Raw genomic sequence first — 16,175 nt, 5'->3', positions numbered from 1 at the left:
CAGGATTTTGGCGGAGAATAGTTGATGGATTGAAACCATCTCTCTCCTCTCACCCCAACTGTAGAGACCCGTATTTTTTTAGGCCGTATATATATATATATATATATATATATATATATATATATATATATATATATATATATATATGTTAACGTACGGCCCGTAGAGATAAACGGTGCGGATATTCGGTGTGACGTCTTCGTAGGAGGATATAAGGATAATTGTGCGAGAGGTGCACGTGTGTGTGTGTGGGTTGAAGCATGGGGTTACTCCCCATGCCATTAACTTTGTCCCAGGAGAATAATTTCTCCCATTTCCCCCTTTCTCACTCTCGGCTGCCTCTCTCTCCTCTCCATCCGAAACTTTCTCTTCTCTCTTCTCTCTTCTCTCTTCAATTTCATCCACCTAGAGTGTGATTCCGGACAAGGCCCGAGAATTAAAGTTGCTATTCGGAGTACGGGCTTTCCGAATATCAAAGAAAAATCATTATCGGACCTCGTGAAAGCTTGGTTGACTTGGTCAAAGGGTCGGGTTTTGCTCAAACCCATGACGTAGGGATTTCTTACTCTTGTTATGCGTTTATACGGTGTTTATGTACGTAGATCGTATCTTGCTTCATTGTCTACGCTTGTTCTTTCCATTTCCGAAAATCAGCAGAACAGGGCCTGTGTTTTTGGGGTTTTACGCCTTCTTAAGCTCAGATTTGAATTTTGGTTCCTTCGTATGAAATAGAGTAGACTTAGAGCCCGTTCTAATGCCGCTAGAATCACCCAAAACCAATGAGAATTGAATTAATTGTGGATTTTAGAAATCAGGTCACGAATCAGTCTCGTTTTCTGGGTTTGCACCCAATTTCAAACGGCCATAACTTTCTCGTCCGATGTCCGTTTCATGCAAACTTTATTTCGATTTCGAGGTCTTGAAGTCAGCTTTGTATTTCCACTGGAATCGCCTTAAAACTCTTAGTACACCGAAAGTTATGATTGTTTGAGTGGAGGTGTGTCAATCTGTCATGATGATGCGTGACAGATTCGTATCGCTTCGGTAAATGCCTATTTGACCATCCTTGGAGTGCAGGTTTGACTAGGGTTCTTTAATACCTTTTAAGCTTCATTCAGTCACGCAACTTTTGGGACTGGAATCGTTCAAAAATATTAAGAACTCGATTTCTAATGATTTTTAGAAGATTGCCCTGTAATCTGAAAGTCTGGGCAGCGTACAGAGCTGCGTTTTTCATCGTTTGCTATGGTTAAACGATGCTATTGGTTATGGGTCCTTATGGGTTTTAAAGATTGGTAAGTTAGTGATATTTTGGCATTGGAATCATTGAAAATAATTGAGAATGCAAATTTTAATGATGTTGTATAATCGTTTTAACTCTATAATGGGTGTGAGATTGATTATGGATGGATTGTGCATAATGAAGGATGTTTATTGACCTGTGATTCGAGTGTTATGGCCACGTGTAATATCGAACTTTGTATGTATCGTGGTGTGGCATGTCATAGCATATGGACAATGGATGGAGTCGTATCCAATTTCAGATGTCGACGAGGGTTACGGGACCCAACACCGCCCGGAATACACGTCAATATGGATGGAGCCCGGTTCACCTTCGTGGTGGGACCTTGGCGAGGGTTACGGGACCCAACACCGCCCGGAATACACGTCAATATGGACGGAGCCCGGTTCACCTTCTTGGTGGGACATTGGCAAGGGTTACGGGACCCAACACCGCCCGGAATACCCGTCAATATGGATGGAGCCCGGTTCACCTTCTTAGTGGGACCTTGGCGAGGGTTACGGGGCCCAACACTGCTCGGTGCATTGCTTTGCATCACATATCACGCATTGTTGATTGGTTGAGCTAGACTTATGACCTGTGTTGCTTGAGAAATGAAAAGAGAGATAAAGTTGTTAATCTAATGTTTGGCTTGTCGTTCGATTTTGAATCGTATCTTGGATTACTACCCTTCCTCATTGAGCCTCTTGTTCGGTACAAAACAAGGAAACTAGTTCTTGTTGCTTGGAGTGGCTAATACTTGAGAAATGAAAGACAAATCAATTATGTTCAAAAAGGAAATCCAATGATATGTTTGTGTTGTTCTGCTGATTGATATACTCATTGTCATTAGCATTTTGGGGTTCGTTGTACATATATAATGTTGCTCACCTACCACTGTTGGTGCATGATCATCACATATTCGTATAGATGGAGGCAAAATGGAGTAATTGCGTAGGGATAGACAAGTGACAGTTGAGGATAAGTTGTGGTCTAATTAGGATAATTCGAGTTGGTTTATGCTTCTAGTTGACGTATGAGCTGTTAGGAATACCTTTATGAAATTATGATCCCCTGGTTGTAGTATGCTCGTTTGTGGTGGAAAACTCACGTTTCTTTGTGGTATCTCGTCGCATCACTCAGTCTAAGTGTATGATTCATCGCATTTCTATAGCTTGCGTATAGATTTTCCTACTAGGCTAGTGTAGCTCACCCTATCATTTTCAGGTACGATTCAAGGAAGTTGGCATGGAGTACTTGTTGTGCATTTGTGACCAAACCTTTAAAAAGGTATTCAAGAAGGATTTCATAGCACAAGATTTAAAAGAGCATTTTTTTGGCAAGATAGTATTTGTAAATTGTAATAATATTTCCCTAGGATATTGGTATTTTGATGAGTTGGGGCCGTTGAGTTGGAATGTAATATTTGAATTTTATTTGAGAACAGTGAACAAAAAGATCTTTTGGGGTATTATTTGTATTACAGCGAGGACTTTATTTATTGAAAGTGTTTATTATTTATGTTGAAAATCGAGGGCGTGACAACTTGGTATCAGAGCGTTAGGTTTGAATACCTAGAGATTGTGGGGAGACTTAGTCTCATGGGTTCAAAAATCATTGCATATTTTAACAAAACACACATGTGCTTGCATGAACGAGTTTGTACATCGCTGAGGTGTCGCATTTTGCCTTATGGGAGAGTGACTTAGAGTTGTTGACCCGTGTTGGGAAGTTGGAGGCTTTGACCTCATTGTTGTTGTTGTGACCGTGGTAATGACGAGATGTGAAATAGAATATACGCTGACATGTGATGAAAGAGATAAACTGTTGATATGACTCACAAGATGAATGTTTGGTGTGTATATATATAACCTATGTGGATTACATACTAAGTATTATGTGCAAGGAGTAAATCTTGTGAGACATGAGTTGTGTTTAAGTATGTGTGTGAGGAGAGTAACGTATATGTTAGAAGATGAGCTATAAAGTGTCTTGAGGTATTAGCGGTTGAGGTAACATTTGTGGTTGGTTATATTATGGGTAGTCGTTATCGTGACAATTATTGAGGTTATGATTGCAAGCATAGGTACGACAAGTTGAACCTATATAGTGATTTATATGTAGTTAATGTTGACTTAGGAAAAGAAGGTTATAAGTAGGGTGTCAGGATACGGTATGTGTCTTCTGGACACGCAGGCGACTACCGATGAGATCCAAGTGGAAAAGGCGCTTGATCACCGCTTCTTCTAGATGGAAGTCTCGGAAAGTCAATTGGACACTAGAATTGTGTATAGGGGTTAGATCTCTAAGCTTGAGATAGATGGCTCTACGTAGGAATTTCGTAGAAAAGGGAAGTGTTATGGTGTCATAGTCTTCATTGTTGAGGTGAATGTCGTGGTGGTGTCATTATGACAGGATGGTGGAAAATACTGATAGCATTGTGTGGTGAAAATAATAATAATAATAATAATAATAAGAGACAAGACTTGGGGTGTACTATGTCGATGTGACTTGAGGCAAGTGATTGATGTCAGTGTGTGATGAGAGACTTGTTTGAAGTGATGGCAATATGAATGAGGACTGTTGTAAGTTGAAAGATTAGAGGTAGAGATGGTGTGTGATGTGTAATTGGCGACGTAGACTAGACTGATGACAGTATATAATGCATTGAGGTATGCCATTGAGGTGATAGATTTGAGAGAGACTAAGGTTTAAATAGTGGTAGTGATAGCAATGATGGTGATATATAGGAGTCTTAGAATATAATGAGAAGAATAGAAGGGTTGTTTGCAACCCCGGAGTCTTGTGGGTATTCAGGGATAAGTCTGTCAATCGGTCTGTGTCGGTGTTTGAGTTCTAGCATGAATATATTCGAGAGTATTAGATATTCGTTGGTGCAGCTATTGCGCACTTTGTGTGGGTGCTCTAGTGATGAGATGTTAATAGGTTGCAATATTGTTAAAATAGATGAATGATTAGTATTAATGATACGTGTATTTATGATGTGAAGTTTAAGATTGTGAATGTGAAAAGTACGGGATTTGATTCGACCGAATGAATGAGAAAGCTCGATATTGGTAAAGTAAATAGACACTGTATAAGGTTTTGTGAGAGTAAAAGGAACTAGATGACTGTCAGGCTTCCTGAAGCCATGAATTGTAAAGTAGTGGATACTTGGTGAGTCCGTTGGGCACTCGGGAAGTTCGTTGGATACCTTTTGAATCCGTTGGATACTGAGTGAGTGTTAATGCGTGAATATGTGGCTAGTGTGGTGTAAGCCATTAAATTGTATGGTTGATTTTCAAGAGATATTTCATGTATGAAATGTGTTGATATGTCATTTAAGTGCTTGATCTGTTGTGAATCTGAGTGTGTGGAATTTCCCCTTAAAATGCAGTCCAGAATTGGTAAAAAGAGTTATGTAGATACATAGACGTGTGAGATAGAGATTGTGGCTAGTGGTTTTGATTTATGTGTATTGAGTATCTATGTATGGATTTATCAGTGTTCGGTTAATGGAAGCGTCTTATTGTTACGTCTGAAGATCAGGTTGAACTCAAATTTCTGTTTTCCTTTTCCGAATGAGAATGATGTTGTATGAAAATTGATTCTTAGTTTAGTTCGTTTTGAAAAAAAAAAAGAATAGCGATACAAGTTTGGAGTCGGCTATATCATGATGATGTGAACCTTATCTTAAATTCGTTACCATATTGTCTAAATTGTCGTATCCTAAAAGACAAGGTATGGTGCATAAAGATTGACTAGCGATGATATCTTTCAAAAAAAAATTATTATTTTAAATGAACTTGTCTTGTTAAATTCTATAAAATTTCGCCACTAGGTAGACTTGTTTCGATGATTTATCAACTACGGGAACTAAAATTTTCAATGGACTAAGTTTTTCGTCAAAACTGCTTGGAGGCGTGTGATATTACACTTTTACTACGAGAATGGTGATTGGAAAACTCATGACTGTTGTTTAATTCTGATCTTATTGTGTCGGACACGTAGACTTTGAGATAACGTATGCCTTTAAAGGGAACTTGTCTTGAGTTAGCGTTAAGGGTCATTAGAGCTTTGCTTATGTGAGTCTTGAAAGCGAGAGTAAGTTGAATAATAAGAAAGGAAGTGAAACAGAAACGTATGAGAGTTGACCACTTTATTAGCGTACATGAAAAGTCTTATAAACCTCAAGGGAGAGAAGGGAAAATCTTAAACTTGTTAATTGTATATGGCTTGGCAAGTTGTTGAGTTACAATGTCATAAAGTTCTCCTTTGTGTTTGGATACTATCCTTAGAACCGGAACAGATTAATCGGAAAGAGTGAAAATGGATACAGTTTGGGAGACCAAAATTGAGTACTAACACGAGTAAGATTCATACGAATACGACAGCTCCTTCATCTGATGTGTGTGAACCTTAGGATCTGACGATCGTTTTAGTAAGAGGTGATACAAATTGATTGCGGCATTGTAGAGTTCATTGCGTCTTGGACATGAGAGTAGGTGGGTACGAAACGTCGTGAGTGGACACGGTCTTGTAAATTAGAGTTTCTTTGATGATGTGTTTTCATAGGTTTGGTTTAAATTTCGAAGACGAAATTTCTTTAAGGAGCGTAGGATGTAGAGACCCGTATTTTTTTAGGCCGTATATATATATATGCTTTTGTTAACGTACGGCCCGTCGAGATAAACGGTGCGGATATTCGGTGTGACGTCTTTGTGGGAGGATATAAGGATAATTGTGCGAGAGGTGCACGTGTGTGTGGGGTGAAGCATGGGATTACTCCCCATGCCATTAACTTTGTCCCAGGAGAATAATTTCTCCCATTTCCCCCTTTCTCCCTCTCGGCTGTCTCTCTCTCCTCTCCATCCGAAACTTTCTCTTCTCTCTTCTCTCTTCGATTTCACCCACCTTGGGTGTGATTCCGAACAAGGCCTGAGAATTAAAGTTGCTATTCGGAGTACGGGCTTTCCGAATATCCAAGAAAAATCATAATCGGACCTCGTGGGGGCTCGGTTGACTTGGTCAAAGGGTCGGGTTTTGCTCAAACCCATGAGGTAGGGATTTCTTACTCTTGTTATGCGTTTATACGGTGTTTATGTACGTAGATCGTATCTTGCTTCGTGGTTTACGCTTGTTCTTTCCATTTCCGAAAATCAGCAGAACAGGGCCTGAGTTTTTGGGGTTTTACGCCTTCCTAAGCTCAGATTTGAATTTTGGTTCCTTCGTATGAAATAAAGTAGACTGAGAGCCCGTTCTAATGCTGCTGCAATCACCCAAAACCGTTGAGAGTTGAATTAATGGTGGATTTTAGAAATCAGGTCACGAATCAGTCTCGTTTTCTGGGTTTGCGCCCAATTTCAAACGGCCATAACTTTCTCGTCCAATGTCCGTTTCATGCAAACTTTATATCGATTTCGAGGTCTTGAAGTCAGCTTTGTATTGCCACTAGAAACGCCTAAAAACTCTTTGCACACCGAAAGTTATGATTGTTTGAGTGGAGGTGTGTCAATCTGTCACGATGATGCGTGGCAGATTCATATCGCTTCGGTAAATGCCTGTTTGACCATCCTTGGAGTGCAGATTTGACTAGGGTTCTTCCATACCTTTTAAGCTTCATTCACTCGCGCAACTTTTGGGACTGGAATTGTTCAAAAATATTAAGAACTCGATTTATAATGGTTTTTAGAAGATTAATTGCCCTGTAATCTGAAAGTCTGGGCAGCGTACAGAGCTGCGTTTTTCATCGTTTGCTATGGTTAAACGACGCTATTGGTTATGGATTCTTATGGGTTTTAAAGATTGGTAAATTGGTGATATTTTGGCGTTGGAATCATTGAAAATAATTGAGAATGCAAATTTTAATGATGTTGTATAATCGTTTTAACTCGATAATGGGTGTGAGATTGATTATGGATGGATTGTGCATAATGAAGGATGTTTATTGACCTGTGATTCGAGTGTTATGGCCACGTGTGATATCGAAGTTTGTATGTATCGTGGTGTGGCATGTCATAGCATATGGACAATGGATGGAGTCGTATCCAATTTCGGATGTTGACGAGGGTTACTGGACCCAACACTGCCCGGAATACACGTCAATATGGACGGAGCCCGGTTCACCTTCATGGTGGGACCTTGGCGAGGGTTACGGGACCCAACACCGCCTGGAATACACATCAATATCAACGGAGCCCTGTTCACCTTCATGGTGGAACCTTGGCGAGGGTTACGGGACCCAACACCGCCCGGAATACACGTCAATATGGACAGAGCCCGGTTCACCTTCTTGGTGGGATCTTGGGGAGGGTTACGGGACCCAACACCGCCCGAAAATACACGTCAATATGGACGGAGCCCGGTTCACCTTCTTGGTGGGACCTTGGCGAGGGTTACAGGGCCCAACACTGCCCGGTGCATTGCTTTGCATCACATATCACGCATTGTTGATTGGTTGAGCTAGACTTATGACCTGTGTTGCTTGAGAAATGAAAAGAGAGATAAAGTTGTTAATCTAATGTTTGGCTTGTCGTTCGACTTTGAACCGTATCTTGGATTACTATCATTTCTTATTGAGCCTCTTGTTCGGTACAAATCAAGGAAACTAGTTTTTGTTGCATGGAGTGGCTAATACTTGATAAATGAAAGACAAATCAATTATGTTCAAAAAGGAAATCCAATGATATGTTTGTGTTGTTCTGCTGATAGATATACTCATTGTCATTAGCATCTTGGGGTTCGTTGTACATATATAATGTTGCTCACCTACCACTGTTGGTGCATGATCATCACATATTCGTATAGATGGAGGCAAAATGGAGTAATTGCGTAGCGATAGACAAGTGACGGTTGAGGATAAGTTGTGGTCTAATTAGGATAATTCGAGTTGGTTTATGCTTCTAGTTGACGTATGAGCTGTTAGGAATACCTTTATGAAATTGTGATCCCCTGGTTGTAGTATGCTCGTTTGTGGTGGAAAACTCACGTTTCTTTGTGGTATCTCGTCGCATCACTCAGTCTAGGTGTATGATTCATCGCATTTCTATAGCTTGCGTATAGATTTTCCTACTAGGCTAGTGTAGCTCACCCTATCATTTTCAGGTACGATTCAAGGAAGTTGGCATGGAGTACTTGTTGTGCATTTGTGACCAAACCTTTAAAAAGGTATTCAAGAAGGATTTCATAGCACAAGATTTGAAAGAGCGTTTTTTAGAAAGATAGTATTTGTAAATTGTAATAATATTTCCCTAAGATATTGGTATTTTGATGATTTGGGGCCTTCGAGTAGGAATGTAATATTTGAATTTTATTTGAGAACAGTGAACAAAAAGATCTTTTGGGGTATTATTTGTATTACAGTGAGGACTTTATTTATTAAAAGTGTTTATTATTTATGTTGAAAATCGAGGGCGTGACACCAACACTTTCTCTCTCCTTTTTTTTTCTCCAAATCTGAGCCGTTCAAACAAATTAATACTAACCGTCCCACCAATCACAAGCTCCCAAAACCTTAATGAAGTTGGCAACGAACCAACAAACCCAACGAAAGAGACAACGAAAACACAACTTGGGCGAAAAACGACACGGCATCACCAAGAAAAGGGACACGACAATCATCCAAAATGTTTGACGTTGGAACTGCAGCAATATTTGGACTTCAACCAAATTGAAATTATGCGGAAACGTTCAAACTACTCCTAGAGGGGGGGTGAATAGGAGTTTTGATAAAAACATCACCAATTTTCTAATTTAAAAAATTAATATAGATGAACGATTTGATTATTACGATTAATCCAAACCAAAAAAAACAAGTACTGCAGTAGAATAAAAATTGTGACAAGAGACGCACGATTTACGTGGAAAAACTTAGGATCTTAAATAACCCTACGCCAAAACCACGGCCTAACACTACTGCTTTATTCTATTAATCGAAAAGAAGTACAGAATGCGAAATAGCAAAAACCTTACCCCAAGCCTTTACCTATTCTCGCCAATCTCCGATGCTTCCAGAGCTTCTTCAAGATCCAATAGATGCACCACGGACTTCACGTCCGATCTCCGGATTCAACCAGCTCCGAATCAATCTTCAAAAGATTCGGCCACAGCAGCAAACGGCACTAAGAACCACGAACAGTGAATGAATGAATGATATGATGTGTAACGTGATCTTGAAAAATCCAATAACAAGAACCAAGAACGTAAGGAAAAATAAGGTTCCCTCCTTAACACTCTCGTCGGGGAGGCAAGAATAATATAAATGAAAACGGAATACGGGCTGCGTCGAAAACCACTCACAGCCGTGCCACCCTTTCTTTCTTTTATGAACAAAAACCAAAAACTCTCGCCTCCCTGTATCTATTTTATTCTCCACGCTCGTCGAAAAGAAAAAACCAAAATCTCGTGCAACCCTTGTTTTCAATTAAGCAAAAACTCTCTCACTGGGTCAAGACCTCCCTATGGTAATCAACCCTTTTTATACTGCAATTTTCCCTTACAACAAAGATCTTCTAATTATGCATCATATGGAAAGCAAAATTTCGGACCTTTTTAAAGAAAATTGATTTAGGATACACATTTATGGAAAACGAATTTTCAGAGAGATTTTATAGGAAAGACAAACGTGTAGAAATAAGATTTCTAATCTTGGAAATAATATGCATGATATGTTGTGTAATGCTTTTACCTTTCACGCAATTGGCTTAATTCCGTAGTGGTTAAGTTGGCGCAGATAATGGGAGGAGCATCGAGCGAGCAACTACCCCCTAATTAACCTACTCATTACAATCAAATGGAGTCGATATAATAAAGACACCAATGAAAGTTTTGAACAACCCTGAAAAGTGCCAAAATATCTAACACAAATATTCCAATAGAAGGGGTCCACTCCTCTCTCTAGACTTGTTGAATTGTGTGAACTGTCAAGGTAATATGAGTCCCAAAACCCCACTACAAAAGAACATCAAAGGCAGCAAGCTTTCTCATCCAAGATTTGGTAACTAGCGTTGGCTATATACATACATCATGGACTCATGCTTGTATCTTCGCATATTCCTGATCTTGTGTTGCTTTAATCTTATAATATTAACTCACTCTTCCTCTTCAACGCAGCCATCATGCCATGAATATGAGAGCAAGGCCTTGCAGCAGTTCAAGCATAATTTTGTCATCGACAAGTTTGCTTCAGTTGACCCTTCTGCTTCTCCAAAATTTGATTCATGGAAGCTACTTGATGGAAAGAGCAATGGTTGCTGCTCATGGGATGGCATCGAGTGTGACTACGACACTGGTCATGTGATTGGCCTTGACCTCAGTAGTAGCTTTCTCCATGGTTCTATCAACTCCAACAGTAGCCTATTCACCCTTGTCCACCTTCGTAGCCTAAACCTTGCCGATAATGACTTTAATTTCTCCGAAATACCATCCAGAATTGGACATCTTTCGAGGCTGACAAGTCTCAATCTATCCAAATCTGAATTTTTCGGTCAGATTCCTTCAGAAATCTCATCTCTTTCCAAATTGGTTATCCTCGATCTGACTTCAGAATTTGATTTGTATTCTGAAAGTCAATTGAAACTTGAAAAATTCAGTCTAAGAGATCTAGTTCAAAACCTAACCAACTTGAAAGTACTTGACCTTTCTAAGGTGAACATATCTTCTTCCGTGCCACGTGTATTGTCAAATATATCCTCTCTAACAACTCTTCATCTTCCAGGATGTTCGTTGTATGGGGAATTTCCAAAGGACATTTTTCATCTACCAAAACTGCAGATCCTTAATGCAAAATCGAACAAAATTCTCACCGGCTCTCTACCTGAATTTGAAAGTAGTAGTCGCCTTAAGGAATTTGAATTCTCGGGCACGGGCTTCTATGGTAAGCTCCCAGATTCAATTGGTAGACTTGAATCCTTACGTTTTTTGGGATTGGGTCAAACTAGTTTATCTGGGACGCTTCCAACTTCACTTGGCAATCTAACCCGGCTCACTTTCCTCTACCTTTATGATTGCAAGTTTAGTGGCCAGATTCCTAGATCAATCACTCAACTCAAGCATCTTGATTTTCTGATTCTTCATTCTAATAGCTTCACTGGTATTGTCGAGCTAGACATGTTTATGAAACTCCCAAACCTGGTCTCGTTGCAATTAGGGAGAAACAATCTTACAGTGCTCGACAAAAATAGTACCAATGGTACTCTTCCAAAGCTTGCTATTCTAGGATTGGCGTCGTGCAACTTAGTCAAGTTCCCTAGCATTCTAAGATTTCAAGATGAATTGCAGTTGTTAAATATTAACAATAACAAAATTCGAGGCGAAATACCAACTTGGGTATGGAACTCAAGTAAAGAAACAATGGAATATGTCGATTTTGGCCAGAACTTTCTGACAGGTTTCGAGCAGAAGCCAGCTGTCATCCCATGGCGTTTTTTAATAGTTTTCAACCTCGGCTCTAACAAGCTTCAAGGATTGCTTCCCGTTCCACCACCAAGCACTGTTATTTATGACGCCAGCAATAACGCATTGACGGGAGCAATTCCACCATCAATATGCCACAATAATTCTCTTCAAATCCTTGAATTGTCCAATAACAATTTAAATGGCAGCATACCTCCATGTTTGGCCAGTTCCAGCAAAGATCTTCTCATTTTGAATCTAAGTTGCAATAGTTTCCATGGAAGTATTCCTTCAACATTCACAATGAATAGCCAATTGGTGATGATTGATTTAGGGCAAAATCAACTACAGGGGCTGGTGCCAAGATCATTGGCAAATTGTGCAATGCTGGAGTGTCTCATTCTTCAAAATAACCAAATTGAGGATACTTTCCCCTCTTGGTTGGGAGCTCTTCCTAAGTTAGAGCTTCTTATTTTGGGATCAAACAAATTCCACGACATTATTGGGGATCCCAAAAACAATTCAATGTTTCCAAAGTTGCGGATAATTGACCTCTCTTGCAATGGCTTTTCAGGTAATTTGCCAACAGAATACATTCATAATTGGAATGGAATGAAAATGATCAACAAAGAGAATTTGACATATATGCGTTCAAATCCTGAAATTCAATTCGATGTACGTGCCGGTCCAACAACTCATATGACAATATCCTATTCAGATGTGTGGAGCTATAATTACTCAATGAGAGTGGTCAGCAAAGGGATAGACAGGTTATACGAGAGGATTCAAAGTGCCTTGGTGGTTGTTGATCTCTCAAACAACTCATTCTTTGGGGTTATCCCAGAATCCCTTGGAAGTCTCCATGGGCTTCAATTGCTAAACCTCTCCAACAACAAACTTACTGGCACTATCCCCACAGCGTTGGCAAAATTGACAGCATTGGAGTCATTGGACCTATCTCAAAATCTGCTCTTAGGTCACATCCCCTGGCAACTGACCCAACTCACTTTCCTTTCCATCTTTAATGTTTCTCATAATCGACTCACTGGCCCTATACCTCAAGGGAAACAATTTGATACGTTCGACAATAGTTCGTATGATGGGAATTTGGGATTGTGTGGTGTCCCGTTGTCGAAGTCATGCAGAAATTCAATGGCCTCACCACCACCTCCACCTATATTTCGAGGTCATGACGTTGAGTTTTCGAGTTGTATTTATTGGATGGTCATAGCCTTGGGATATGGAAGTGGGCTGGTAGTTGGGTTGGTTATTGGGACAACTCTAACGAGGAGGTATCACGAATGGTTTGTCGACTCCTTCGGGAGGGGGAAGAAATTTCAGAAGAAGAAAAAAAGCAAGGGCCGAAGAACCTAATTAGTAAGCATGCAACATCCATTCTCTCACTTTGTTTTACTCATTTTTTTCATGCTATTAGCTTTCGTGAAGTGATTATTATATATTCCATCGTTTAGAAACTTTCTAACTTCTCGTCGGTTTGGAAATTGGTTTTGCAGTTGTCGGCAATGAAATTGTGGGTTCTTTCTTCAGTACTACTTTTGTGCTTGTGCTCCCATCTTGGCTAGAGGTTATGTTAAATAAAAGGGTCAGGTGTTAAGGATATGCAGGTTTTAGCAGCAGAATACTAGCGGTGTTGTCATGTTTCTAGAGTGCACAAGAGAGATCTTCCTGGAGCTTTTGTTCTTGCTCATTCTGTTGCTACAAGCAGTGTTAACATGTATTTCCTTCTTTTTTTTTTGGCTCGGCAACATGTATTTCTTCATATTGCAGTTTCGTCTTTCTATTACTTGTGGTCTTGTCGCTTATCACTTATGTTTGATTGTATATGCGGTAACTGGTCTTAGATGATTAGTATGGAATGTTGAACTTGTGTGCTCCCAAAACCTCTAGAACTCTAGTTGCCCTTGGACTTTAGTACTGGTGTGCCCCAAAAACCTGTAACATAACTGTTATTCGACCCTTCTTTTTGGTTCATAACATAGATATGCAGATAGGATACTACTGAACTAGGATTACTGTCTTCGGACCTCGTTCTTTCTTGAATAAAATCCATCCCTTTTCCGTGGGAAAAAAAATTGGTACTCCGATAATCAAGACTACTGAACTAGGATTAACACGAGGTGGATATCTTTTAGCTGTATTTCAGTTTTTGCATTGAAATTTCCATTCTCAAAAAAACTAGGATTACCACATCCTTGCTTTCGATTGCTAGTCAATCATCAAAAAATGAATTCCTCCTTGTCTCTTTCGATCATTTGCAGGAGTCTTTCTGCGCATTTGTCTTTTTCATTTTTCCGGTCTTTCCCCGTTCTTGGGAAAGGTTAATTTGGTTGATTTTTGTGTGATGCGTTAGCTCAATGAATGTTACATACGTGACTAAAAGAAAACAAAAAGTCAACAAAGGATTTGGAGCCAACACAATTTTCCCACGCCAAATTGGACAGAAATGAGAAGCTAGCTAGTCTTGCGTAGAAATGGACTAGTAATTTACTAGTCCTACCGGTCCGTCGACCATAATATGTTGACTTGAGGGGCTTTTTTTGGCTCCATCCTCACTGATGCCAATTAAGCACACCAAAGCTGGCAATTTGGACAGCCAGCCTTTGTCGAAGAAAATGGCATGACAGCCATCTGCATCCCTGTTCCTAGTCATTCTCAGCCTCCAAAGAAGACTTCGGCAGCCATGGAGTAAATGGAGTGTTTGGCGTGGGAAGAAAGAGATTGAATTCTGGATAAGACCGGCAACACAATTTTCCTCCGGACACCACAGACATTTTGTTTGTGCACAGGATTCAGTTGATCAGCATTCTTGCATCTCACTAGAAGGTCGAGAGTTCGTTGTTTATTCCCTATAATGGGTTTATTTCTTGTATTGGCTGAGTTATCAGGCTTGATTATCTTGTGAGCTCTCACAACTAATGTAGTGTCTCGAGTTCGTACTTTGTATTTCATACACGTGATGTAAATGTGATCTATTCTATCGATTGATAAAAAAACAAAACCATACGTATTCTCCGGTAACTTGTAACCAAATGGGACTCAATCCTAACATTACGTAGCAGAAGAAAAATCAAGGTGTAAATTAGTGAATCTTGTTATTGGTGGTGTAAATAATGTAGTTGATTATTTTCATTTAGCTAGATTTGCATTGAGGTTTTTTTTTTTTGGTTTTTTTTGCCCGGTTCTTACACTAAATCTAGGGAAAATCTTCAATATACACCCCTTTAAGATATGTATCATATACGCCTATTGTGTGGTCCATATTGTGTTACCTCATAAAAAATTACCTGCTGAACCGGTCATTCTTAACATTTTAGGTCTATCGTAACTTTTATACCAAAAATTCGTAACTTTTCATTCATTACATTTTTCTTAAAAATCATAACCTTTTAGTGCATATCATAACTTTTACATTAATCAATCGTAATTTTTTAGCAATAGATTCATAATATTTTTAGAATCATAATATAACTTTATAAAAAAATTCGTAACATTTTCAATTCGTAACATTTTCCCTACGGAATCGTAACATTATAGTCCATTTCATAACTTTTTAATAATGTATAATCAATTGTGCAATTGATACTTAATCAATTTTTTTAACAGTAGTTAATCAAATATGTAATCTATTATGTCAATGTTCAATTCCATAGTAGATCAGACTTTATAATTGATTTTTCAATTGATTAGACATCATAATCAAATATACATTACGTGTGGTCCGGTACTAAGTTTATGGATCCTATAGAAATTTGTGGTGGAAAAGAACAATGGAATACCATATGTCGGTTCCCAAGACACCTAAATATTAGTCGATGTAACATTTGTTTTTTTTTTTTTCTACCCATAATTTCTAGAAATATTTTTATTGACTTGGATGTGACATGAGAATTTTATCAAAAGTGGTGCGATAACTTAGGACGGTTGATCTATGATGTGGTTAATGGTGGATTTTCCTTAAAAAGTTTATATCTTAAGGGCTCTAGACAGGTTATTTTTGCTAAATAAACTTTTAGTTGATATATAGAGAAGAATAACCTATTTTGAAATCCGTATTTTTTTGGATTTAACCCATTTAATCCGTTTAGACAATAAAAAATATGGCCTAACACATGTTTGCTTTTAATCATTAGTCAATTGTTGAAAATGATTTCCTCCTTGTCTCTTTAATGTGCAGGAATCTTTTCGAGTCTTCCCGTTTGTCTTCTCCTTTCTCCCGTCTTCCCCGTTAACTGGGAAAAGTTCGGTTGATTTTTTCTATAATGTGCCAACTCAATGAATGTTACATACTTGACTAAAATAACCAAAAACAAAAATACGATTTGGAGCCACTCTAGCAAGTCAAGCATGAGATCTTGACCTCTAGATAACAACGCAACACAATTTTCCTTGAGGACACGGCTTTGTTGACTTGGGATTTTCAGAACCACGGCACTCTCTCAGCACGGTTTTCAATAAATTTTCTATCCACTTATTACTCTCA

At 39.0% G+C, this 16,175-nt stretch overlaps 1 protein-coding gene across 1 annotated transcript; it reads left to right on the top strand.

Moving 5' to 3' along the window:
• Positions 1 to 473: 473 nt before the first annotated feature.
• Positions 474 to 13,499, top strand: LOC131318095 (receptor-like protein 33). The gene is made up of 3 exons (XM_058347901.1): positions 474 to 551; positions 10,394 to 13,051; positions 13,189 to 13,499. The coding sequence occupies exon 2, from the start codon at positions 11,390 to 11,392 to the stop codon at positions 13,046 to 13,048; it is 1,659 nt and encodes a 552-aa protein (XP_058203884.1). The 5' UTR covers positions 474 to 551; positions 10,394 to 11,389; the 3' UTR covers positions 13,049 to 13,051; positions 13,189 to 13,499.
• Positions 13,500 to 16,175: the final 2,676 nt, after the last annotated feature.

This window comes from Rhododendron vialii, chromosome 2a (genome assembly GCF_030253575.1).
Source record: "Rhododendron vialii isolate Sample 1 chromosome 2a, ASM3025357v1".
NCBI classification, from domain to species: domain Eukaryota; kingdom Viridiplantae; phylum Streptophyta; class Magnoliopsida; order Ericales; family Ericaceae; genus Rhododendron; species Rhododendron vialii.
Note: the sequence above shows the minus strand (reverse complement) of the source record. Positions and strands in the feature narration are given on the sequence as shown.

Bases quoted from the DNA above. Each gene is read 5' to 3' on its own strand.
- LOC131318095 (XM_058347901.1), top strand. From the start codon at position 11,390: ATGTTTATGAAACTCCCAAACCTGGTCTCGTTGCAATTAGGGAGAAAC.